At 42.9% G+C, this 27585-nt stretch overlaps 1 protein-coding gene across 1 annotated transcript; it reads right to left on the bottom strand.

Moving 5' to 3' along the window:
* Positions 1–4857: 4857 nt before the first annotated feature.
* Positions 4858–26364, bottom strand: lgals3b (lectin, galactoside binding soluble 3b). The gene is made up of 6 exons (XM_080202743.1): positions 26344–26364; positions 24199–24368; positions 23865–24138; positions 18170–18258; positions 6066–6237; positions 4858–5170 (listed from the first exon to the last, which is right to left on the bottom strand). The coding sequence occupies exons 1-6, from the start codon at positions 26347–26349 to the stop codon at positions 5021–5023; spliced, it is 861 nt and encodes a 286-aa protein (XP_080058869.1). The 5' UTR covers positions 26350–26364; the 3' UTR covers positions 4858–5020.
* Between the last annotated feature and the right edge of the window lie 1221 nt (positions 26365–27585).

Below are 27585 nucleotides of genomic sequence, written 5' to 3'. Positions count from 1 at the left end.
GGTTATATTTGTATACTACTGGTTTGTCAACTAGTTCACACCATTTACATTTTGAAGGGAAATGTGAATACATTGAGTTCAAATGACTAAAACACATTACGCTAATATGATGGAATATGGTATAAAATGGTAGAAGGTTATTGACCAAAAAAATGAACAAAGTTTATCTCTGCACAGATTCTGCCAGACTTGCTGAGCATTTCCAACATTTTCTGTTTTTATTTCAGACTTCTGGTGTCCACAATATTGTTTCCATGTACTATATTTATTAATATAATTGACCTTTTCAACTTAAAGGGAGACATTTTCATTGTAGAAACAATAATCCTTTTATTTTAAACTATAAATGTTGAAAATTTGTAATATAAATAGAAAATATTGGACAAAACTCAACAAGCTGGACAATTTCTCTTTATTCGTGGGACAAGGGTGTTGTTCGCTGGCCAGTATATATTACCCATCTCTAGTTGCCCTTGGAGGGCAGTTGAGAATTAACCACATTGCTTTGGCTCAGGAATCACATGTAAGCCAGACCAGGTAAGAAATGGCAGATTTCCTTTCTTAAAGGACATTAGGGCAGCATGGTGGCACAGTGATGAGCACCGCTGACTCACAGCACCAGGGACCCAGGTTCAATGTCTGGCTCGGGTCACTGTCTGTTTGGAGTCTGCACCTTCTCCCCATGTCCATGTGGGTTTCTTCCAGTTGCTCCATTTCTCCCCAGTCCAAAGATGTGCAGGTTAGGTGGATTGGCCATGTGAAATTGACACTTAGTATCAGGGGGAGTAGCTAGGGTTATGGGGATAGGACCTGTGGTCATTGCAAACTGAATGGGCTGAATGCCTCCTTCTGCACTGTAGGGATTCTACAATTCTAGTGAATCAGATGGGTTTTTTTGACAATGGTTTCATGGCCGTCATTAGATTCTTAATTCCTGATGTTTTTTATTGAACTCAAATTTCACCATCTGCCATGGTGGGATTCAAACTCAGGTCCCCAGAACATTAGCTGAGTTTCTGGATTAACAGTCTAGTGATAATACCACTTGGCCATCACTTCTCCTTTGCAGTGACAAGTTCATAATTCGGGTGTAAAGCCTTCATTAGAATTCTGATGAAATACCTCGAATAATTTCATGTGTTTGGAGATGAATTTCCTATTTCTGTTGTAAGTGGTTAGCCAGGAAAACCTCTACAACTTAATTAGATATTTTATTTGGTTATGAGGAAAGATTGAGCAAATTGGGGCTGTTTTCCCTTGGAAGACAGCGACAGGGGGAATCTAATAGAGGTGTATAAGATTATGAAGGGTATAGATAAACAGAGGTAAGTTATTTCCTATGTTAGAGACACACAGTACGAAGGGCCATGGGCTTAAGGTGAGGGGGGAGAGGTATAACACGGATATTAGAGGGAGGTTTTTCACACAGAGGTTAGTGGGGATGTGGAATGCTCTACCAAGTAAGGTGGTGGGGGCAGGCACGCTGGAGTTGTTTAAGAGTAACTGAGACAGGCACATGAGTGGGTTGGAGATGGGAGGATATAGGAGATTGTTTTAAATAAGGTTCATTAGCATTGGGACGTCCCTGGTAATGAAAAAGGATGTGGTATGATAATAATGTTTTTCTCTTTTAATTCACAGGTTTTAAGTCGGTCCGCCTTGTTGTCCAACGAGGGGCATACATGTGATGGGTCGTACTTGGGCTGCTCTTGAATGTTCGAGAGTGGCCTAGTGCTTCACGTCATTAGGGTGTGCTTGAACTGGACCAGATGCTGGGCAACACGACAGCTCAGCGACTATCACTGTTTGCTGTGCAGACACATGAATTTGGGCCAGTGTCTGTGGGAGTTTGCGCATTCTCCCCATGCTTGCGTGGGTTTTCTCCGGGTGCTCTGGTTTCCTCTCACATCCCAAAGATGTGCTATTGGGCTGATTGGGAATAATAAATTGTCCCTAAATTAGTTTCCCTCAATGTGGATTGCCATAAAACAATAGATAAGGGTCATGGGTGGAGGGGGTAATGTTAAAATGGCGGCGTGGGCTCGTTGGGCCGAAGGGCCTGTTTTTGTTCTTTATATTAGAAAGGTGAAGTATCCTAACTTACTTATCCAACAGGCCAGAATGCCCTCGATGAAATGGAACAGCTTCAACAAAAACCAGATGAATGGACTACAAATAACAAGATGAGGACTAAGTGTTCAATTAGATCTAACAAGTTATCAATCTCCCATATTAGCAAGACTAAAAAGAATGGACACAACATGGTATGGCAAGACACAAAACAGTAAAAGAAACTTCACTGAAAATACAGTGAGCTCTGATATTAACTTACACACCTTGCAGTAGAACTGACTAACATTGGGCTGAATTTTATCTAATGGACCTGTTCTCATCCTGGTATTGGGGGAAGTCTCTGTTTGTTGACATCAGGTTTGGAACCTAAATGATAGTTTTATCATAGTTCTCTAAAAGGCAAGAAATTTGGGAGATAGACAGCCAAATATACAGGATGGGATATTAAAGCAGCTGCACAATGCAACAGCTGGTACTCTAAATGGGAAAGGAGACTAGTTTTCCATTCAACAGCCAGATGGGCCAAAAATCTTCAGAGAGGCCAGTTTCATTTATGATCAGAGCCACAGAGGCCTGTTGCATCTAGTATTAAGAGCCCTGGCAGGTTGCAGGGAAACGCCTGAACCAGCAAAGGCGTTTTCTCCAACTTTGGATATCTAAGCTGTATTTTGTATGTTTCAATTCGATCACCTCTCATTCTTCTAAACTCTAGGGAATACACACTCCGCCTATCTGACATCTCCTCATATCCATAATCGCCTCATCCCAGGAAGATCCCCAGATTAGATTCCTGTTCTGTGCTGACTGTAACCACGCAGTGGTGGAACTCAGAAACTGGCGTCAATCCACTAGGAAAAGGAAAATGTTAGAGAGAATTCCTGCTCCAGATCACTATTCAGTGGTTCTTGATGGCACGTTCATATGGCTAAGACCAGGCACAGATGTTACTTCTCATTGTTTAACAGCCTGCAAGTCTAATTTTCTTACTTCATATGCAGAAGGTCCATATGTGCTAGATACTGGGAGATTGTTGCAGCACATACATGCATAAACCATCCTTCACTCATCTCTCTAAAACCTGGTCACAATGATCACCTTACTCCTACTCATTTCCCTCTACAGAACCGTATGCAACCTTCCCCATCTTGCATCAATTACCTTCTCCTTTCAGAAACTATTCTGAAGGCTGCAACAGTACTGGTACTGTCACTGGACTAGTAATCCAGAGACCCAGAGTAATGCAGAAGTACACTGATATTCAAACCTCTTCCCCAATGAGGCGCCTGAGGAATACAAGTAGGTATCTTGAGCTCGTCACTCTCAGTTAAAGAATCCGCGTCAGGTCCAACATCAGGACCACCCCCTCAGGCACAACTGAACTTCTAGTCCCATGTGCTGCTTCAATAATGGCATTCTTAATATCCTGGATGACAAATAAATCCACTCTGCATAGGCACTATATTTTGGTCATTTTATTCATTATATCAGCAAATATTAAGTTTGGTCACAACGTGTATGATTGTCTCCTTGATTCAAGTCACCGTATTACCGTACCCAGGGTGCCATCATAACCAACATATTTGTGTTTTTCGCCATGATATCCTGACATTGATATCTTCCATACATTCAAACATCTTAAGAAAGGACGGTTGTATTGGAGAGAGCTGTGACTTTGATATTCTGATGAGTTCTGGTGAATGGGGTATACGTTTTATTCATTCATGGCATGTAGGCATCACTGTGTGGGGCATTTGTCCCTGAACTGAATGACTTGCAAGGCCATTTAAGAGTCAACTACATTGCTGTAGCTCTGGAGTCACACATAGGGCAGACCAGATAAGGAAAGCAGATTTCCTTCCCTAAAGGACACTAGTGAACTACATGGGCTTTTAATGAATTGTTTCACGGTCATCACTAGATGTTTAAATCTCCATAGAATCCATACAGTGCAAGAGGCCATCCAGCTCATCTAGTCTGCACTGACTGTCTGAAAGAGCACCTTAACCAGGCCTACCTCACTGTCCCCTTTACCACAGCCAATCCACCTAACCTGCGCACATTTGGATTTTTATTAAATTAAAATTTCAACACCTACCATAGTGACAAATTTCAAATAAAATTCAAATATCAAAGTCTACCCAAACATTACCCTTGGGTTTCTGGATTACTAGTCCAGTGACAATACCATTATGCCATTGCTATTGTTATTGAAGTTGCAGATGGTATATTAACAGTTGCAGATATGAAAATGATCAAAGCTTTGCAGTATAAATTAGGTACGATGGTGCTAGGTACAAGAACTTCCAATTATGAAGTGACTCAAAAATTTATTTTATTTTTCCTTCATGGCTGCCCTGATAAAAAATCTAAAAGATTTTAAGGGTGAGAATAAAGATAAATAATAACTGATTGCCAAAAACTACCAGAGGACACAGATTCTCACACAAGAAAAAGGGTAGTAGAAAGGTTTCTTTGTAGAAAGCTGTCAGAACGCGACCTTCTTAACCATGACTGAGTCCAGGAAGTATTTGAAAAGCAATTAGATTTTGCTTGAATGAGAGGTATCTTAAAATAGGTAAGGGAAACGAACAGGATAAGGGATTAGACAAGATATTTCATTGGAGAAAACACTGCCTAGGACATTTTATTTATCAACAGCACCAGTAGGCTTACATTAACACTGCAGTGAAGTTACTGTGAAAATCCCCTCGATGGCCTGAATAGCCCATTTTCCCACTCGGATTCAGTGGCAGTAATGTTGTAAAAGTACATGCAAACAACAAATGTTGTCAGCTTCATTTTATTGAGAACTCATCAGAATACTCAACTGTGTTGCAGCTCCTAATCAACCCAAAACAACCAGTAGTTTGGACATTAAAAAAAATGAATAGGAAAACGTGCCAATATATAATTATATATATTTATCTATAAAATCATTTTAGGCTGCTTATTGCATAAACATTGCGTGCAGAGTAATGTCACCATGGATTGAAACCTTGTTAATATCTTTCAAAGACTTGTAACGATGTCTGTATTCCAGCAAATGTTCATTATTGACAGCAATCTTGTATTGAGTTGGTTCAGCAAGTATGAGAATCTGGAGAAATTTTAAAAAATCATCTTTATTCATTTCAAACATTAACAGTGTTGATAATTCACAAGTTATTGAATTAAATTTTATTTATATTTGCTGTGTTAAAGAAGAACCAAACTTGCATTTAGATAGCACCTTTTACGTCCTCATACTGTTCCAAAAACACCAAGTCGCCTTGCAACATCAGGTTAAAGTCCAGTAGATTTATTTGGAATCGCAAGCTTTTGGAGTACTGCTCCTTCATCAGGTGACTCATCTGATGGAGGAGCAGTGCTCCAAAAGCTTGTGATTCCAAGTAAATCTGTTGGACTTTAACCTGATAAAAATAATAAACTGCATTTACGAAATAATGCCCAAACTACCACAAAGTACATTACTAAGAAATAGACAGATCACTGATCAAACTGATGAACATACCATTACCCGTACGAGTAAAGCCCAATTAGGCAAAGTAGAAGCTATTGGGAAATGGTCCAGACTCGAGACAAAAACAAGAATTTTTCTGGGTCTTGGTGGATATTATCAACGGTTTGTGCCAGAGTTTACCAGGGCAGCTCCTTTGACAGATTGAAACAAATCTGCGATGGCAAGTGTTTCCCATTGAAACTCTGTGATGCCTAGACCCAATAGTGATTGTTCAGGATTCTTCCCCAGAGTTCATCCTCCACGTGGAGGTGTTGCATCTTGGCCTGTGACCGCACTCTCCAAGGCCATCAGAGTTGCAAAATATTCTTCAAAGTACATTGGTCCCTTTCCTGAAATTCTAATTATTATATCTAATTTAACGTTATTTATCTGTACTAATTAGAAAAGAATCTAGATGACCTATTCTGCTTGGAGATTGGGGTTGAATGTCACCCACGTTAAAAGGATAAGCTACCAGGAGTGTTTCACTTACTTCAAATTGTTCTCCTTGTTTGAAGGGAAACCTTGGTGCTGCCCTTTCTTCTCCACCCCAAGAGTTGTTGATCAGGCTATTGCGAACAATGACACGGTGATGGCCACCCTCCTTAAAGCGGACGTTGAAATGAAACAAAATATCCTGGCCGCTGCGCACATTGATGGCAAAACTGTGGAAATAAAATTAGCCAAATTTTCTTTTATTGATTATGTAAAACTCAACAGCACAGAAACAGCTCCTTCAAGTATTCAGCCTCCCTACCAACCAGCCTCCTCCCACTGCTTTTTCATCCAGCCTGATCAGGATTACTATCGTTATTCTTCATTTAACAAACTGAGCAACTCAACTATCTCGGATTTGTGATTGAATGGAGTGTTGCAGTTCAGTTACACCCTTTCCCTGACACCGGGGGCAGAAACGCCACCACCCTTTCTTTTTAGGGTGGTTTTAGTTGCAGCACGTTCCAGGCATTAGGAATGTCACTAACTTGCAGAGGCCAAAAACAGATGGCGGGGCTTCTTCAGCCACACACACATCAAAATCAGAGAATCCCAGCTGAGGTCAACGCCCATCGCCGGACACACAGACACAGAGAGACACACACAGACACAGAGAGACACACACAGACACAGAGAATACCCATGATGAGCAGGATGGGAGAATTCCACCCCTCCCCCGCCTACAATTCCCCATGACGGGTGGGACGGGAGAATTCCAGCCCAAATGTAGCTGCAAGATTCACGAAGGAGGCTTTGTTACCAGTTTCTGAGCCCCCATTTATTTCAATAAATAAAAACTTGGTAAGTACAACACTTAGAAACACCATAAGCTACGAGGAGAACAGTGTAGAACTTCAGAGGGACATAGTGGCAGAGTGAGCAAATAAGATTCAATGTGGAGAAGTGCAAGGTGATGCATAGCGTGAGAATATAAGCTAGGGGATAAAGTGGGCAGGAGCATAGGGACATGGGTGTATATGTGCATAAGTCAAACATAGCAAGACAGGTGGAGAGCAGTTAATAAAGTATATAGCCTCTAGTACAAGAGCAAGGAGGTTATGCTGACCTTAAACATCTGTTCTGGGCACCACGCTATAGGAAGGACATGAATGCATTGGAGAGAGTGCAGAAGTGGTTTACAAGAATGGCTCAGGGATGAGAAACTTCAGTTACGAGGACAGATTGGAGTGTTTGGGACAGTTCTTCCTAAATGGGAGAAGGTTAAGAGGAGATTTGATAGAGATGTTCAAAATCATGAGGAAGCAGGACGGAGTAGATAGGAAGAAACTGTTCCTGCTTGTAAGAAAATCAAGAGTGGGAGGGCACAGATTTAAAGTGATTTGCAAAGAAAGCAAATGCGATGCAAGAAGACAGAAATGAATGGTTCCAGTCTGGAATGCACTGCCCAGAAGCGTGGTCAAGACAGGGTCAATCAGTGCATTTAAAGGGCATTAGATGGTTATACGAATAGGAAAAAAAAGTGTACAAGGTTCCAAGAAAAAAGACAGTGGATTGGGAAGAAGTTCTAATACTTGTTTGAAAAGCAGGTCAGAGATAATGAGCTGAAATGATGGGCTGAATGGCCTCCTTCTGCACTGTATCAATTTTGAGATTCTGTAAATATCCACAAGGTCTGCTGCAGGATGGTGCCCTGATCCCTGCTCATCAAACACTGCTTCAGAGTCTCAGAGGAAAGAAACCCTTTAAGAATGAAATAACATAAACCCCTTCCCCCATCCTCACTCAAATCCAATCCCAATTGAACCACTCAGGGGCCACGAAAAAAGATTGCCAACTTCAACCCCATATGCACTCAATATGGTGTAAAGATAATGACAAGAGTTATCAAAATTACTTATCACTTACACTGCAATTCTCTTGTTGAAATTAGTCCCAAACCTGGCAGCAGAAATTTGCCTGTTTTACTACCATCAGGATCAAAGCACTGATATCGTGATGATTGCTATTGTAAAATGCCATTTCTCAGACTCTGTGCAAAGCCAGCAACTGCTCAGGCAAGTACCATGAACATGAGTGGAAATACAAATCAACCAAGCTTGGAACAATTATACCAAATTCTTAAGTATGCCCTCTTGGCTGATATCAATTTTAGAGTATTACAGACAGGAATGAACTACCAATGTGTTAAACACTGTGAATTTTGCTGGTCAGAGCTTCTCTATTATGATTGCTACGTGCAAGCTACTGTGTAACGTTACACATGTACAATCATTATTGTGACTGCTCTGTCTTCACAAACCGTTTAGCAAGTCGATTGCGGGGGGGGTGAAATTTATACAGGATTTTATTTCTAGAATGTCTCAAAACACTTCACATACAACCTTGCATTTGCCCACTTAATGAATGAATGCATCATGCACTAATGAACAATAAACTGATTACTGATGACATTTCAGAGAAAGAAAATAATGCAATGAGCCCTTCTGCTGTATAATCACATTTGCTCACATTTCAACATTAAAAATAAAATTGTTAGCTAAAAGAGTGAAGCTGGACTGTCTTCATTTTCTTTCCCCCCGCCATTCATTCATGGGATATGGGCATCGCTGCTAAGGCCACCATTTATTCCCCATCCCTAATTCTGCCCTTGAAAGGAGTGGTTTGTTAGGTCATTTCAGAGGGCATTTTTGAGAGCCACATGTAGGCCAGGACTGAGCAGGTGAGGATGGCAAATTTCCTTCCCTAAAGGACATTCATGGTAGCATGAAACAAAAGGTAAAGTCAAAGATGCTTTAAAAATACACGGAGAACAAATGGACAACTAAGGAAAGAGTAAGAGCTATTGGAGACTAAGACAATAACCTGATGTGGAAGCAAAAGGCAAACCGTGAATATTTTGCATTGGTCATCACAAAGAGGAAAATGATGCAGTTAATGAGGGAAGGGTGGAAAATATTAGGCGGGATAAAGATAGTGAGTGAATTTATTTGAAAAGGTATTAATTATTCAGCTGCACCCAAGTGGATTTATTAAAGGAAAGTCATATCTATGAATGTGATTAAATGTAATGAGGAGGGTTAACGAGAATAGTGTGTTTATTATAATTTGCATGGAGTTTTGCAAGAATTTTGACAAGATCCCACATAGTAGACTGGCCAGAAAAAGCCTATAGGATCCAAGCAAATTGGATCCAAAACGGGCCTAGTGGCCTGTTTAGAACACAAAGGGCAACTGTCACAGGTGTTTTGCAACTGGGAGATTGCAGGATGCCACTGAAAACAGCGATCATTATTAGGTTCCTTGTTTTTCATGGTATATACTTACGATATAGACTTAATGATGCCCTCTAAATAGATGATACAAAATTGGCTGTGGATGAAGACTGCAGGAAGATGTCAATGGACTGGTCTGGTGGGCAGAAAAATGGCAAATGGAATTCAAGATGTGGGTATGCCGGCGTTGGACTGGCGTAAACACAGTAAAAAGTCTGACAACACCAGGTTGAGGTTGGACTAAAACCTGGTGTTGTCAAATGGAATTCAATCCAGAGAATCATGAGGTAATGCATCTGGGGAAAGAAACTGAAAAGAAGGGAATATGCGCTGTATGTAAGATATTGTAGAAGAATAGCAGGACCTGAGAGTGTATGATTCACAATGTTACCAGGGCTGGAGAATTTTGACCACGAGGAAAGATTGAATAGTTTAATCATAGCCTCTTTCTGCACTGCAGGGATTCTATCGGTCTATCAAGTCTGCACTGACTTTCCGACAGATCATTGTACCCTGGTCCTAGATTATAAATTAATCTGGATTGAGGTGGTAGGAAGGACCTACTTCCCTTTAGCAGAGACACCAATAACCAGGGGACAGATATAAAGCAACTGGATTGCACTGTAGATGAGGAACAATGTTTTTCTCATCCACAGGGTGATGATGGTCAGGAGCTCACTTCCTCTAGTGGGGCTAGAGTCAGAAACCCTCATTGCAAAGTACACGGATGTGTGTTTAATTGTGTAGCCAAAAGGGCGGTGAACCAAGAATGGAAAGGGTGCTTAGGATGGATAACTCCTTTTGAGCCAACACAGATCTAACGAATCGAATGGTCTCTTGTGTTAACAAACAAAGAACAGTACGGCACAGGAACAAACCCTTCAGTCTCCAAGCCTGCGCCAATCATGATGTCTACCTAAACTAAAACCGCATGCACTTAGAGTCCACATCCTTCTATTCATGTATTTGTCTAGTTGCCCCGTAAGTGCCACTATCGTACCTGCTCCTACCACATCCCTGGGTAGTGTGTTTCAGACATTCACCACCCTCTGAAAAAAAACTTGCTTTGCACATCTCCTCTAAACTTTTCCCCACGCCCTTAAACCTGTCCCCTAGTGCTTGACTTCTCTATCCTAGGAAACAGCATCTGACTATCTACTCTGTCCTTGCCACTCATAACGTAGTAAAATGTTTTGAGCTGAGTAGAAAATAATATTGGCTGCAGCCAAAAGATTAATCATTTTCTCTGCTGACTAATTTGTTGTGGAAGTAATTAAACGAAAGCACATGTCAACTAACAGGGGCCAATAATTTTGGATAATAAATCACGTAGTTTTAAAATTTTCTTTGTTTGAGGAATCTTCCAGATCCCTCCCAGAAACATATCACTCTTTGGTACAGGTGAGATGGTTTTCACTCAGTAGGCCGAGGCTGGAATAAAAAGATTGTTGGTGTCTCTCAACAAAGTTATGCAACAACGTTATGTTTCCTCTTTCTTACTAATGAGAGACAAAGGAAATGGGGGCATGGCCAGGTTTGAGCTCCGGTTTAACACCTCAAGATATAAGTGTGTCAACATGCATTGGCTCAGTATTGAAGAGTGAGCACTTGGCAATATCACTGGCACCCAAGAGAAGTTAACTCAGCAACAGTCAGTTCCTGAAGCACTGGGATGAAAACTAACCGAGAAAGAGATGAAGCATTCTGAGCCAAATGTTTACCACAGGTGGCATACTACCAACCAGACACTCAGACCCCAAGTTTCTCTGGATAAACAGTCGTATCCTCAGATGGTCATTGAGTCGTATAGAGAAGAGGCCCTTTCGGCCCATCTAGTCTGCACTGACAAAACTACATTAAATCTACACTAACCCCAGCAGTTGCCCCGTAGCCTTGAATGTTATGACATTTCAAATGCTTATCCATGTACTTTTCCCACTTCTACTACCCACCCAGGCAGTGCATTCCAGACTCCCAATACCCTTAAAGTTTTCCGCAAATTCCCTCAAAACCTCCTATCCTCACCTTAAAATTATGCCCTGGATAAAAGAAAATTACTGCAGATGCTGGAACCTGAAACCAAAAGAGAAAATGCTGGAAAATTGTCCCTAAATCAGTTTCCCCCAATCTGGATGGCCATAAAACATTAGACAAGGGTCGTGGGTGGAGAGGGGGACTGGTGGTGTGGAGATGGCGGTGCGGGCTCGTTGGGCCGAAGGGCCTGTTTCCCAGACTGTTTTTGTTCTTTGCTCTAAAATCTCAGGTCTGGCAGCATCCATAAGGAGAGGAAAGAGCTGACGTTTCGAGTCCAGATAGGGCGGACGCAACACGGTTTCATTAAAGGGAAGTCGTGTCTGACAAATTTACTGGAGTTCTATGAGGATGTGTCTAGGGCAGTGGATAGAGGAGAGCCGGTGGATGTGGTCTTTCTGGATTTTCAGAAGGCGTTTGACAAGGTACCTCACAAGAGGTTATTGCAGAAGGTCAGGGGACATGGAGTTGGGGGTAGGGTGTTAGTGTGGATAGAGGATTGGTTGTCAAATAGGAGGCAGAGAGTGGGGGTCAATGGGTGCTATTCGGATTGGCGGTTGGTGACTAGTGGGGTGCCCCAGGGGTCGGTGCTGGGGCCTCAGCTATTTACCATTTATATAGATGATCTGGAGGAGGGAACCGAGTGCAGGGTGTCGAAATTTGCTGATGACACCAAGATTGGGGGAAAGGCAAATTGTGCGGAGGGTGTGGAGAGTCTGCAGAAGGATCTAGATAGGCTGGGCAAATGGGCCAGGAAATGGCAAATGGAATTTAATGTTGGCAAGTGTGAGGTGGTCCACTTTGGTAGGAAGAATGGTAGGAAGGACTATTACTTACGTGGCGAAAAACTGCAGCAGGCGACGGTGCAGAGGGACCTCGGGGTCCTTGTGCATGAGTCGCAAAAACCCAGCTTGCAGGTGCAGCAGGTGGTCAGGAAGGCAAATGGGATGCTGGCCTTCATAGCGAGGGGGATTGAATATAAAAGTAGGGAGGTCTTGCTGCAGCTGTATAGGGCATTGGTGAGGCCGCAGCTGGAGTACTGTGTGCAGTTTTGGGCGCCGCACCTGCGCAAGGATATTTTGGCCCTGGAGGGAGTGCAGAGGAGGTTTACTAGGCTGATACCGGAGTTGAGGGGGTTGAGCTATGAGGAGAGGCTGAATAAACTAGGCTTGTACTCGTTAGAGTTTAGAAGAATGAGGGGAGATCTCATTGAGACGTATAAGATGATGAATGGGATGGATAGGATAGAGGTGGAGAGACTCTTCCCGCTCAAAAAAGACAGTAGGACTAGGGGGCACAGCCTCAAGATAAAGGGGAGGCGGTTTAGAACGGAGTTGAGGAGGAACTTCTTCACTCAAAGGGTGGTGAATCTCTGGAATTCTCTGCCCGTTGAAGTGGTGGAGGCTGCCTCGCTAAATATTTTTAAGAAGCGGGTTGATGGGTTCTTGATAAGAGAGGGGATTAAGGGTTATGGGGAGAGGGCGGGAAAGTGGAACTGAGCCACAACAGATCAGCCATGATCTTATTGAATGGCGGGGCAGGCTCGAAGGGCTAGATGGCCTACTCCTGCTCCTATTTCTTATGTTCTTATGTTCTTATGTAACCCTTTGACAAAGAGTCATCTGGACTCGAAACATCAGCTCTTTTCTCTCCTTATGATGTCGCCAGACCTGCTGAGATTTTCCAGCATTTTCTCTTTTGGTTTAAAATTATGTCCCCTCGTTATTGACCCTTCTAAGGGGAACAGCTGCTTCCTATTCACCCTATCCAAACCCCTCACAATCTTACACAACTCAATCATGTCCCCCCCTCGGTCTTTTCTGCTCTAAAGAAAATGACCCAGCTTATGCAGCCTCTCTTCATATCTCAAATGTTCCATCCCAGGCAACATCCTGGTGAATCTCTTCTGCACCCTCTCCCGTGCCATCACATTTCTTCCATAGTGAGATGACCAGAACAGCAGACAGTATTCCAGCTTCTATAGTCGTGTTTATTGACTATTTCCTCTGACTGTTCATCTGCATATCCACTGAAGCAGTGATTTTCACATTAAATGGGAGGAAACTACCTGGGTGTGTTAAAGCTACAGGATATATCCTTTTAAGACCAATTCTGACCATAAATTCCAGCAGCACGTGGGAGTTCATGGAGGTCATAGGAAGGAATGTTACTCTTGCTATCTGAGATGGTGACATTAGAGGAACATTGTTGATATCAAGATAATGATAGACCTACTCCACCATTACAGTGGCATTCCTGTGAAGAATCACACAAAAGCATCTCCCTTGAATAAGGTTGTTCAATTCACCTTGAATTCCAAGCAGACAATAATCACTTATCCTGGGCTTGCTGAAAATCCACCACAGACACAGGGGACAGGAGGGGAGCAGAAATTACTTCCTTGTTAACTATAATGATGGAGGGTAAATGGATGCAGGAGTTCCTGTAGCCCCATTCTGCCTTATTTGCCAAGCTCCTTAATGTCATCTTCTGTGTCGGCTGCTTTACTCTGTCCATGTGCTAGCTCAGACTTTTACCCAGCTGGGGATGGGCAGAGAGGAATGAAGTCAGATTAACATTACTGAGGATGTGGCACTAGCTGATTCACATCACAGGGGAGTTAGGAGTGGCCAACGGGCACAGCTGTGCCACCACCCCAGCACAGGACAAAAGTGCCCACATAGCTTTATTGTCTCTAAACTCAGGGATGCTTGGCTCATTGAAGGACATGCCGACTCAGAGGTCAGTCTCCAAGGATATGCAGCAGCTGTCACTCTTTTGTTTGTGGCGAATGTTTTTGGCAGCATGAGGTCTTCATTCGCAGATATTAATATCTGCTTCACTGGAACTACAGCAGACCCTAAATAAAAGGTGGTATGGGATCAGTCAGTGCCGCCACTCTGAAGTACAGACGGCAGCTTTGGCATCAACGGGGTGGAAGCACAGACAATATTACAACGGAGCAGGAGCATTGGGGGTGGGGTGGGGGGGGGGGCGACATGTACAAACTTTCAGATCTGTAGAGATGGATGAACTTGCAGAGGGAAAAAGATTGTAATCACTGAACTGAATCAGTGCAGGCCATTTAGCTCATTACCTCTACTAGCTCTCTGCAACAGTTACTCAGCTAGCCCTGCTTCCCTTGCTTTTCCCCTAGAGACCAACAAATTTTTTTTTGGATGATTGCCCAATTCCATTTCGAAAGCCACGATAGAATCTGCATTCTCAGGTACTGCGTTCCAGATCCACTTGCAAGGTAAAGCATATCTGAAGAGATTGGAGTAGAAACCAAACTGTTCCTGAAACAGGAATTTGCAAACTCGCTCTGTGACTCAATTAAAGGACATTAAAGAAATGAGAGACTCGGGGCTAAGGCAGGCAGCCAAGAACCCAGCAAAAATATGTAAACTGCTTTCCTTCATTCACCCTCCCACCCACCATTGCCCTCCAGTGGCTGATATGAAAGTAAACTCAAAGGAGGGCAGGGTCATCTGCTCCAACTGGACTCTGAACATGTTCAATACGTCAAACACGACCATCAAAGAAAAAGTGTACTCAGCCAGACACTTCTACAGCAGAAATATTTGACAAAACAACAAAAAGTATTTCCCACAAAATATCTTTCCCCTCTTTACACCAGATCTTTACTTTAAATTTCACTCTCGAAATAACCTATTGGACAAATATTAAAAAAAAACAACTTTAATGTTTTGCTGCTGTTAGTTACCGTTGTTCCAGCAGTAAATTTGTAATCTTGAAAGCCAGGCCCATATGGAGAGTTTCAAAAATAAAAATGAAGATTATAAAAAAAATGTTGGGAGATCATATGAATAAGCTCTATATGTGAAAGTGAGAATGATTTCTTGTTGCCCATACCCTCTCTCTCTCCCTGAGACACCATCTTTTCCTTCCTCTCTCTATCACATTCCCAATCTCCCTCAGATACTTGCTGGAGCCACATTACCAGCACTGGGTCACTGGCATCTTGGATCTCCCTCTCTCCAAATCCACCAATGGCAATCCTGAGATCCCAATTCTCTCATTGTGAAACAGGAAAAATTGTTGTAACTGGGAATGTGTTGGAGGTGGGAAGTGAAATGCTTATTTACAAATAATTCTAAAATAACTCATCTCAGTGCATCCTCCCTGGTGGCTGCCAAAACATCTCTTCCCCCACACCGTCAATAAAAAACACAACTCAAAGGATTTTAAAACATAACTAATTCCAAAGCGACGGAGAAAATAAAATTAACTATCCATTGACTCCCAAGTTCTGAGGTTCTTCTTTTGAGAATTCTTGTCACCTCTTTCCTGCAGAAAGGTTGTTTGTCTAGTTTGAATTCTCCCATCTCTCCCATGCTCACTGCTCGACAGGCTCCCACCCTCCAACCCCAGTCATCGATTCTGTCCCTGGAGAAGTGGCTCAAGCGTGGGAGGGAACCCATGATTGAAGGAGTCAGAGCAGTGGGCAGGGGCAAGATAAAATCTGTAACCGAGCTCCAACGTCTTGCACTAATGGAGCGGCACGATGACACGGAGGTTAGCACTGCTGCCTCACAACGCCAGGGGCCCAGCTTCAATTCCAGCCACGGGTCACTGTCTGTGTGGAGTTTGTATGTCTTCCCCATGCCCACGTGGGTTTCTACCTTAACCCTAGTGTTAGGGAGATTAGCAGGGTAAACATGTGGGGTTACAGGGATAGGGCCTGGGTGGTTGATGCAGACTCGATGGGCTGAATGGCCTCCTTTTACAGTGTAGGGATTCTATGATTCTATTAACTGGGGGAGCAGATCCTCCCAGATTCTGAATCTCTCACCTCACAACTCTGTATTATTGTTCTGCTCTCAATGAGAAACCTGCACTTGCATTGGCTCAAATCAGCTCCATCTGTGCTACACATAGAGCCAGAATGTAAGATCATATTACTTGAACTTTTTGCCCCGGCTTTGGTTTTTCATCAGCTACTTATGAGATTTTGAGGGTGAATTTGCCTGCACCACCCACTCCCCATGAATGTCCGACAATTGCCTAGGATACTTCATTTGAGACTGAACCTGTGTTTTATCAGAACTTCCGCATAACATCCTTTGTACTCTGTAGCCCTGTTAATAAACCCCAGGATCTAGTGTGCCTCACTAATGGTTTTTTCCCAACCAGCCCTGCCACTGTCAATAATTTCTGTACATGTACCTCTGGGTCTCTCTGAAACTACCTCATAATGTTGTCCACATCTTGTAAAATGCATGAGGTTATACACTTGCATTGATTTCAGCTTCTTATTCATTTTTGTCTAAGTTTAGCACTGAGTATAGAAGAAAATATTCAAAATGCAGAATACATGGAAGGTTGTAAAGGTAGCTGTAAAAAAAAATTAATATTTAACCCTAATCAACAAAAAAAATTGTTTCTCCAGTGCAGTAGCTTCCAAAAACTTCTATCCTCAATTCATGCTACGGTCTCTCATATGATCCATACTGATAGCCATCATTAGGTCAATCATTCTCCTGATCAGTGAGGACACTAATCTAGAGCTAAGAATTGCCATCCTTGCTTCCTGCTGAAGTGTGGCAGAGTAAAATTCCCCAATGCTTGTAATTGTAGACGTTTTTCCCCAATAAAATTGGGTTATTTTTATGATCAGATGCATCGCACCAGGAGGCACACTCCAAAGGGTGGCATGGTGGCAACAGTGGTTAGTACTGCTGCCTCACAGCATCAAGGACTCGGGTTCAATTCCAGCCTCGGGTCGCTGTCTGTGTGGAATTTGCATATTCTCCCTGTGCCTGTGTGGGTTTCCTTTAGGTGCTCTGATTTCCTCTCACAATCCATAGACGTGCAGGTTAGGTTGATTGGCCAAGTTAAGTTGACCCTAATGTCAAGGGATTAGCAGCGTAAATTTGTGGGGTTATGGGAATAGGACCTGGGTGGGATTGTGGTTGGTGCAGACTTGATGGGCCTAATGGCCTCCTTCTGCACTGTAGGGATTCTGTGATTCTACGCTTGATGAAGGCAATAGCCATCAGCCACAGATGGGAATATAGAAGATAGGAGCAGGAGAAGGCCATTTGGCCCTTGGAGTTTGCTCCGCCATTCATTACAACCATGGTTGATCGTCCAACTCAACTGCCTAATCCTGCTATAGAAACAAATATAGAAGACCCAGGTTGGATTGCAAGTCATTTTTCAAACTGTCATGCAGGAACCAACAAGGAATTTTGTTGCAATCAATTCTTCCTTGACGATCAAGGCTTTGTGGCCTTCCCTGGGCCTCAAACCAGCTTTTACAGATGCATTTAGGGCCCACCCCACTGGAAAACAGCAGGACAGAAAATGGGCAGAATGTGGGTTCCACACAATTTTCTGATTCCACAGTTAGTGATCCATCCCATTACTTCCCAAGTCCAACCAGAACTGGTGTTCAAACTTACATATGAAGAACATAGAACATAGAACACTACAGCACAAACAGGCCCTTCGGCCCACGAGTTGTGCCGATCACATCAACACCTACCAACCTACAGACCTATCTATAACCCTCAATCTCATTAAACCCCATATACTCATCCAGAAGTCTTTTAAAAGACCCCAGCGAGTTCGCCTCCACCACCACTGACGGCAGCCGAATGGACACAAAAGAAGAAACAGAAGACCACAAAGGTATCTTTATAGAAGATAAGAACCTTCAGGGGTGGGGGGGGAAATAAGACTGTTTAGTCTTCATATTCTATAATATTATGCGGTTAGTAAATAATTGACCAATATCCATGCATATGTTGGAAGTGTAAATGAATGGTGCAATATTAAATATTAACAAGATTTCATCCACGTCAAGATTTACCTGTCAACATTTGGTTTGACTGTTCCCATTATCCTGATCATTTTCTGTGGCTCCCAACCACCTGGCAGGGCAAGTTCATAAGGTAGTGGCTGTAAACATCAAATCAAAACAAGAGTTATGAATTGGCAATGTAAAGACGTGCCATCAGTTTTCCATTCACACTGCAGAACTTGCAGTTTCACAGGTATGCCAAATTCTGACTTGTATGCTAGCATGTATTCAGATACTTAACAACGAAAGCCAACACATGTTGGAGATTTTATTAGTTTGGCTTCTCAGATTCCTTCATGTTGAAGGGAGGTGCATGGACATTGGAATAGGTGTGCCATAATTAATTTTCTTGTATGTTCAGTGGATATACATCATGCACGTGCTGCAACTTCCTGTTGTTCCATGTCTTCAATGCCAAGTGTCTCAAAGAGATAGCAGGATACCTGGGACTCAGTCAGGGACACCAGCCATTTCTCTATATCAGAGCTAACTCATGGGTAATGGTCACAAGGGAGTGGCACTGTAGGATGATTGAAGCTATACACGAGGGATAAAGTTAGTTTATTACCAGGAAGGGAGGCAAGGAATTCTGCTGGTAACTGGCGTTCCATTTTATTCTGTGTAAATGAAACACTGGGACCAACTGTAATGTCCTGTGGGGCACTAAGTGGTGTCCCTCACTCTGAGTCAGTCAGAGGTATCCTGCTCTCTCTGAGGCACTTGGCATTGAATACGTGGAACAGCAGGAAGTTGTGGCCCATGCATGACATAAACATACAAGAAAATTAATTATGGCATGTCTATTCCAGTGTAGGTGAATGTGTAAGGCAATTATCACATCTTAATTACTGGCAAACAACCTCTTTACTACAATAGTGATGCCACTTCATTGGCTGTGAAGCACAGCACTTTGGGATATCCTGTGGCTTTGAAAGGTGATATAGAAATGAAAGAATTCTTTATCATACTGCAAATTAATTTTTACAAGTCTGCAGTATCATCCTTCCCTTACATCAAACTTCTTCTCTCAGAGCGTGGCAAGAATGTGGAACTCGCTGATGGTTGAAACACATCATATGGATACATATAAAAGGAAGCTCGACAAACATTTGAGGGAGAAGGGAACAGACAATTCCAGTAGTAAATTTAGATGAGGAAAGATGGGAGGAAGCACGAGCCGGCATGAACTGATTGGGCTCAATGGTCTGTTACTATGTTATATATACTCTATGTATTCCTTCAGATTTTAATGAATATTGGACGCAAAAAAAATCTAATTTTTATTTCTGTTTCTTCATCCAATCTTTCTTTATCTCTTTCATTTTCAATACCTGATTTGATATGGAATTCGATACTCTGACTATTCCTGGTCCAAGCACTTGGCTACTCATTTAACAATTCGTCAATCTGTGTGGTTAAGGAGATTTGTTGTTCTGATAGCTCCTGGGTTCCCTGGAGAGGATGCTGCACTGAATTGGTTCTTTAATTCCACTGAAAGCATGTGGGCAAGTACAAGGTGCCCATTCACCGCCTCAAAATGACTTATCACTTCTTAACCATACAACCAGTCCTTCCAAAACACTGTTCAAAATCCTCCAGTCCAGCTTCCATCATACAGCAGCCAGACTACCTGGCCAATGACCTGCATAGTAGCCTTGGATACTGATCATACAGCATGACTGTGTAGAAATCTCCCATCAGCATTTTACATAGCAACCACACCATCTTCCTGGATTACCACTGCTTTGCTGTCCAGTTCCATGGAATTGTTCCTGTTATGGTTTCAGCTATCCTACTTTATCTTCATACCTCCTTACTGTCACCTATAATTTCCCCCAGTGGCCTACCTTTGGTTATCCCCGCCTCTTCCACATGCTATCCTTCAGCAACGATAAGATTCCCTATCCATGCCACTGACACACAAATTTACCTGACCCCACAGCCATCTCTGCAGACCAATCAAAATTACAAAGTTTTTTGAGTCAACCCTGGCTACTTTGTCAACGATGCCTTTGTGTTTGATTTGCTTCATTTTAAGGTATTTCTGCCCATGCAACTACATTTAAACGCTGAGCTTAAAAAATTAACTAACTCAACTTTAACTTGACCACATTTTAAAACTCAGAAGGCATGCTGGGTTAGCTAGAAAATGACTGCATTTTTGAAAAGTACAATGCCAGCAAAAACAGGCTATTCATAAGCCAAACAAAGTTTTTCATAAACAATATCTGTGAGGCCGGATTGTTCAAGTTAGAGACAGCAAGCGCCAAACAATCTTGATAACAAATAACGAATCACATACATCGTAGTTTCAGCTCTTTGTTTTGGGGAATTCAGTTCAGTTCAGCTTCACAACACCAGGTTAAAGTCCAACAGGTTTATTTGATAGCACGAGCTTTCGGAGCACTGCTCCTTCATCAGGTGAGTCAAGGGGCAACGGTCCAAAAGCTTGTGCTACCAAATAAACCTGTTGAACTTTAACCTGGTCTTGAGAGACTACTTACTGTGCCTACCCCAGTCCAATGCCAGCAACTCCACATCAATTTAGCTTTGCTCTTGAGTTCTGTGTTCAAAATCAACACAGGGGGCTGGCGAAAAAAGCCAGTCTCTCTCTCTCTCTCTCCCTAGCTTTTCTTTTTGATTTTGTAATGATTTAATTTTAAGTTCTGTTCAGTAAAAGAAATTCATTTAAATGCCGAAACAGTGCCGTTTTCGCCTATTCAAAAGAATGAATGGATCCTAGACGCCACCATACCTTGTCACAGTATTTCACCCAGACTGTGCAACCCATGACATCGTACTCAATCCAAAACTGCACCTTATCTACACCAAGACTGTTTATTCTCACCTATGTGAGACACTGCTTACTTCTACCCTGATGCTAAAACTGTCACCCACACAACTATCACCTCTGGGAAAAACTCCTTCAATGTTGAATTTACTGGTCTTCCATCAACTCCTAACTTACATAAAATTTAGCCATCCTGTCTGAACACACAGCCTCATTTTCTTTGGCGATCTTAAGTCTCATCATTCCATTTTCTGGTCCACTCAATATTTTGCAACCTTCATTTGTCTTTTCTCTCCTTGTCTAGTCTGATCTTCGAACTCCGATTTTTTTATGAAGCCCAAGCTCCCTTCACCCCACCTCTGATAGCATAGCTCTAATCTGTAATTATCCTTTCTGTTTCTCTTCACGCTCTGTGCGGTAAGAAGGCCTTGTGACCACTGACCTCCAGTAGAAATCTGACCCATATAAAGGCATATGAATCTTGCTCTGGAGAAATGGATCATCTTTGTTGATGGGACACTCATCTACTTAGCAAGGCTCTTTAGAAAGATCATTCTTTGCCTACTGAGATCTCTTTAAGCATCAATCTTTCTTATAAGTGTCAGACTAAATCATAACCAGGATATTTTGGATGGTGGGATTTGCCATCCTGGCATACTCAGAGTTGGTGGGAAACACATCTTGCCAACACCATTGTCCAGTAACCACTTAAAAGCTGGAATAAGTATCAACCACTTGTGTAGATAAGGTGCAGTTTTGGATTGAGTACGATGTCATGGGTTGCACAGTCTGGGTGAAATACTGTGACAAGGTATGGTGGCGTCTAGGATCCATTCATTCTTTTGAATAAGCGAAAACGGCACTGTTTCGGCATTTAAATGAATTTCTTTTACTGAACAGAACTTAAAATTAAATCATGATCTTATTGAATGGTGGGGCAGGCTCGGGGGGCTGGATGGCCTACTCCTGCTCCTATTTCTTATGTTCTTATGTTCTGCCCCTCACTAGGGAGAATATTCCTTGCCTTAAAGAGCAGCCAGCCAATCAGATTGACTGACAGCTCTCTGGCCTCTATGGCGACAGATGCTGCAGTCCACAGATGTGGAACTTCATCAGGTCATCGGAGTCCAAATCCCAGGAATAGACAGAAAGTTTCATTTTCAGGGTCTTAGGGAGGGTAGGGAAAGCTCATTGCCTAAAAATACACCAGCAAGATGGCTTTTAATTCAGACTTATGATTTCTTACTAAGTACTTAAGAAGAGTGGCATGATTGCACAGTGGTTAGCACTGCTGCCTCACAGCGCAGGGACCCGGGTTCAATTCCCGGCTTGAGTCACTGTCTGTGTGGGGTGTGCACATTCTCTACGTGTCTGCGTGGGTTTCCTCCGATATTCTGAAAGATGTGCTGGTTAGGTGCATTGACCCGAATAGGCGCCGGAGCGTGGTGACTAGGGGAATTTCGCAGCAACTTCATTGCAATGTTAATGTAAGCCTTACTTGTGACTAAAACTTTACTTTTTAAATTCCCTCTTTTCCTGATCTTGGTCTGCAGAGCTCTTTTGGTCTCAGATTTTACTAGCATGTACTGTAACTTGTTTCAGATCATTAATTAACTCAGGAACCATAGCTCTTCAGCCTCAATTCTTGGACATTGCTGAAGTATGTCAAAATTGGAATGATGTAGCATTCCAGGATCCTCAGCATTGCTTTTGTGCTAATGTTGAGTTATCACAATCTTTTTCATTTTTCAAACTCCAATCCTTCATCTTATTTAATGGTTGCAACTTTCCATCCGAAGTTCACTTCCTAGATAACAAAATTTGTCTCCTTGTGTTACCTTTCCATTCTTCACTGTGATCCTGGATCCTGGTATGACTTTCATTTTGAATGCTACTGAACAATTCCATTTTCTTACAACTTATAGTCAGGACCATTCCTCTCACTTTCACTCACTACTTGATCCACAATCTTGCAGATTCTCAAATCACCAATAAGAACAATGGCTCTGGCATATCTTATATCATTGATGTTGTAACCTCCAACTAATAATCTAGGAAGGACTCCAATTTCGTAAGAATATTTCCATTATTCAAACTGAATAAATCAGAGGAGAGAACACCTCTGTCTGACCCAGTCACTGATATTCTTCTCAACTTCTTTGATTGCCCAATAAAGATTTCTTATCACTCCAAAAGCTTTGCTATCAAAGTCGAGGAACGCTGAAAGAGAATCATAGAATCCCTACAGTGCAGGAGGAGGCCATTTGGCACATCGAGTCTGCACTGACAACAATGCCACCCAGGCCCCATCCCTGTAACCCGATGTATTTACCCTGCTAATTGCTCTGACACCAAGGGGCAATTTATCATGGCCAATCAACCTAACCTACTCTTTCGGACTGTGGAAGGAAACCAGAGCACCTGGAGGAAATCCACGCAGACACATGGAGAACGTACAAACTCCACACAGACAATGACCCAAGCCAGGAATCCAACCTGGGTCCCTGGCACTGTGAAGCAGCATTGCTAACCACTGTGCCACCGTGCTCAACTGTTCTTCATGTTTCACTGCATTTCTCAAAATACATTTTCAACCCAGCTTTAGTTATTTTCCATAATCTTCTTCTCACATCCAAAACCCCCTTTATCTAATTAATTCCCTCTACCAACTGGGTGAGCTTTCCTGTGACGCTATGTTAAAGGCATTGCATAAATACAAGTTATTTTTATTGTCAGACCAAGAGAATGCAATAGAAATTTAACCCATGTAAAGACATAGTTACAAAACTGCCAAAGATTAAAACATTGGAGGTTTAACAATTCTCAAATGTAGCTCACATTAAAGGAAGTTCTACCACTTGAGGACTACATAACATGCATTGTTCATTTTCTTCAAAGAAAACCAATACCTACCAATGCAGCACCTCCTTGACCAGGGGCTCCGGGTGATCCAAAAGGAGCAGGCGCAAGTGGAGCACCTGGCTCTGGTTGTCCAGGCTGCCCAAGCCAAGGTCCAGCCTGTCCAGGCCAAGGGCCAGGTTGCCCAGGCCAAGAGCCAGGCTGCCCAGGCCAAGGTCCAGACTGCCCGGGCTGCCCAGACTGTCCAGGCCAAGGGCCAGGCTGCCCGGGCTGTCCAGGCCATTGTCCAGGCTGTCCAGGCCAAGAGCCAGGCTGCCCAGGCCAAGGGCTAGGCTGCCCAGGCCAAGGGCCAGGCTGCCCAGACTGTCCAGGCCAAGGTCCAGGTTGCCCAGGCTGCCCAGAGTGTCCAGGCCAAGGGCCAGGTTGCCCGGGCTGCCCAGAGTGTCCAGGCCAAGGGCCAGGCTGCCCGGGCTGTCCAGAGTGTCCAGGCTGTGGATTTTGACCATCCGCTCTCAATGTGTTAGCAGTTGAAGGATCAGAATCCAAAGCGTCTTCCAACTAAAAGATAAAATATATACATATATCACATGCATTTTTAAAATTAACTATTGGATAGAACAAGGTTAAAATCAAATATTTTAGTAGTGGGAGAGAAGATGAGAATAGACTTTTGTAGTTTTAATATTGGACTCACATCTGCCATCAAGTTATAATCCCATTGTTGGGGGTTTACTATAGGCCGCCCAACAGCCAGCGGGAGATAGAGGAACAGATACGTAGGCAGATTTTGGCATGGTGTAAAAGTAACAGGGTTATTGTGGGAGGAGATTTTAACTTCCCCTACACTGACTGGACTCACTTAGCGCTAGGAGAGTGGACAGGGCAGAGTTTGTAAGGAGCATTTAGGAGGACCCCGTGAAGCAGTATGTAGAGTGTCCAACTAGGAAAGGGGCTGTACTGGACCTGGTATTGGGAAATGAGCCTAGTCAGCAGGGGAGCAGTTTGGGAACAGTGAATACAACTCAGTAAGCTTTAAGGCACTGATGGATAAAGATAAGTGTAGTCCTCAAGTAAAGGTGCTAAATTGGAGGAAGGCTAATTACAACAATATTAGGCAGGAACTGAAGAATGTAGATTGGGGGCAGATGTTTGAGGGTAAATCCACATTTGGCATGTGGGAGGCTTTCAATTGCAAGTTGATAGGGATTCAGGACCAGCACATTGGATAAAGGATAAGTATGGCAAGTTTTGGGAACCTTGGATAACGAGAAAATCTGTGAGCCTAGTCTAAGAGAAAAAGGAAGAATTTGTCAAAGCTAGGAGGCAGGAACCACATGGAACAAGGAAAATAGAAAGAAACTTAAGCAAGGAATAAGGAGGGCTACAAAGGGTCATGAAAAGTCATTGGCCAGCAGGATTAAGGAAAATCCCAAGGCTTTTTATACATATATAAAGAGCAAGAGGCTGGCCAGGAAGAGGTTGGCCCATTAAAGGGCAGAGGAAGGAATCTACATGTGAAGCCAGAGGAAATGGGCGAGGTATTAAATGAGTACTTTGCGTCAGTATTCACCAAAGAGAAGGACTTGGTGGATGATGAGTTTGGGAAAGGATGTTTAGATAGTTTGAGTCATGTTGAGATCAAAAAGGAAGAGGATTTGAGGTTCTTTAGAAACATTAGGGTAGACAAGTCCCCATGGCCTGATGGAATATACCCCAAAATACTGAGAGCGGCAAGGGAGGAAATTACTGGGGCCTTGAGAGAAATCTCTGTATCCTCACTGGGGAGATCCCAGAGGATTGGAGAATAGCCAATGTTGTTGCTTTGTTTAAGGAGGGTAGCAAGAATAATCCAGGTAATTACAGGCCAGTGAGCCTGATGTCAGTGGTAGGGAAATTATCAAAGAGGATTCTTCGAGACAAGATTTACTCCCACTTGGAAATAACTGGATGTATTAGCGAGAGGCAACATGGTTTTATGAAGGGGAGGTCATGTCTCATTAACTTGATTGAGTTTTTCGAGGAAGTGGCGAAAATGATTGATGAGGGCAGGGCAGTGGATATTGTCTACATGGACTTCACTAAGGCCTTTTATAAGGTCCCTCATGGCAGACTGGTGCAGAAGGTGAAGTCACATGAGATAGAGGTGAGCTGGCAAGGTGGATCAGAATGGCTCAGTCATAGAACACAGTGAGAAATACCCCAGTCCAACGCCGGCACCTCCACATCAGTCATAGAAGACAGAGGGTAGCAGGGGAAGGGTGCATTTCTGAATGGAGGGCTGTGACAAGTGGCGCTCCTCAGGGATCAGTGCTGGGACCTTGGCTGTTAATGTCACTGGTTTGATGGAGTTTAATCTGGACAAATGAGAGGGAATGCATTTTGGAAGGTCTAATACAGAAAGATAATATACAGTAAATGGCAGAACCCTTAAGAGAATCGATAGGCAAATGGATCTGGGTGTACAGGTACACAGGTCACTGGAAGGGGCAATGCAGGTGGAAAAGGTAGTCAAGAAGGCATATGGCATGCTTACCTTCATCAGCTGGGGCACTGAATTTAAAAACTGGCAAGTCACGTTGTAGCTTTATAGAACCTTAGTTAGGCCACACTTGGAATATAATGTTCAATTCTGGTCGCCACACTATCAGAAGGATGTGGGGGCTTTGGAGAGGATACAGAAAAGATTTACCAGGATGTTGCCTGGTATGGAGGGCATTAGCTATGAGGAGAGGTTGGAGAAACTTGGTTTGTTCTCAGTGAAACGACAGAGCTTGAGGGGCAGCCTGATAGAAGTCTACAAGACTATGAGGGAATAGTTAGAAGCTTTTTCCCAGGGTGGAAGAGTCAATTACTAGGGGGCATAGCTTTAAGGTGCGAAGGACAAGGTTTAAAGGGGATGTACAAGACAAGTTTTTTTTTACAGAAAGGGTGGTGGGTGCCTGGAACTCACTGCACAGGGAGGTAGTGGAAGCAGATACGATAGTGACTTTTAAGGGGTGTCCTGACAAATACATGAATAGGATGGGAATAGAAGGATACAGTCCCTGGAAGGGTAGAGGTTTCAGTTCAGTTGGACAGCATGATCGGTGCAGGCTTGAAGGGCCAAAGGCCTGTTCCTGTGCTGTAAGTTTTCTTTGTTTTTTAAGTTAAAAAACTCACCCAACCCTATCGCTAGACTTTTATTTTTGGTGACTGTATAGCATGTGCCACAACTTTTATCCCTCAAATATTGGTCGTAGCTTAGGATACGACAATTCCCCCTCCATGATCTCAAAAGCTCCATTATATAGTTCCCAGTTAAAGAAATGCCCACCATCATAAAAAGGCTGTCAGCTGTCTGAGACCTCCATGAGCAAGAGCTCAATGGATTGTATTTACCAGCACCTTTTCCTACACCTACTCATCTCTCATCAAAACCCCGGCAGTGCCATCTTTTCAAACTGATGGAGACCCGAAGATTAGTGCATCCTTGAGAAAGTTTCCAATTTTTGGGAGGCTGGGATGACGAGTGACAATGGACTTCTCTCAGGCAAGTATGGGAAAGAAGACTTGTCATCAAGGATTGTATAACCAGACAACAGTGAAGCAACCCGAATGAGAAAAAGAGACAAGAAGTCATGTGTGCAGGTAAACAATGAATATTGTTTGTGCTAGAGATTAACAAACAGAGAGAGAAAGAAGGGAGAACTTGTGTGCCAGCAAAGATCAAAATCATATGCTGCAATATCGTGATTAAATGTAGGATTTAATTACAAATAAGGCGATTAGTATGCAA

Source organism: Carcharhinus amblyrhynchos, chromosome 14, assembly GCF_965287045.1.
Source record: "Carcharhinus amblyrhynchos chromosome 14, sCarAmb.v2.hapA, whole genome shotgun sequence".
NCBI classification, from domain to species: Eukaryota; Metazoa; Chordata; class Chondrichthyes; order Carcharhiniformes; family Carcharhinidae; genus Carcharhinus; species Carcharhinus amblyrhynchos.
Note: the sequence above shows the minus strand (reverse complement) of the source record. Positions and strands in the feature narration are given on the sequence as shown.

Bases quoted from the DNA above. Each gene is read 5' to 3' on its own strand.
- lgals3b (XM_080202743.1), bottom strand. The intron at 18,259-23,864 runs GTAGGTATTGGT...TGATGTTTACAG, and splicing joins GTCAAGGAGGTGCTGCATTG to CCACTACCTTATGAACTTGC. The intron at 5,171-6,065 runs GTAAGTGAAACA...AAATTTCTCCAG, and splicing joins AACAAGGAGAACAATTTGAA to ATTCTCATACTTGCTGAACC.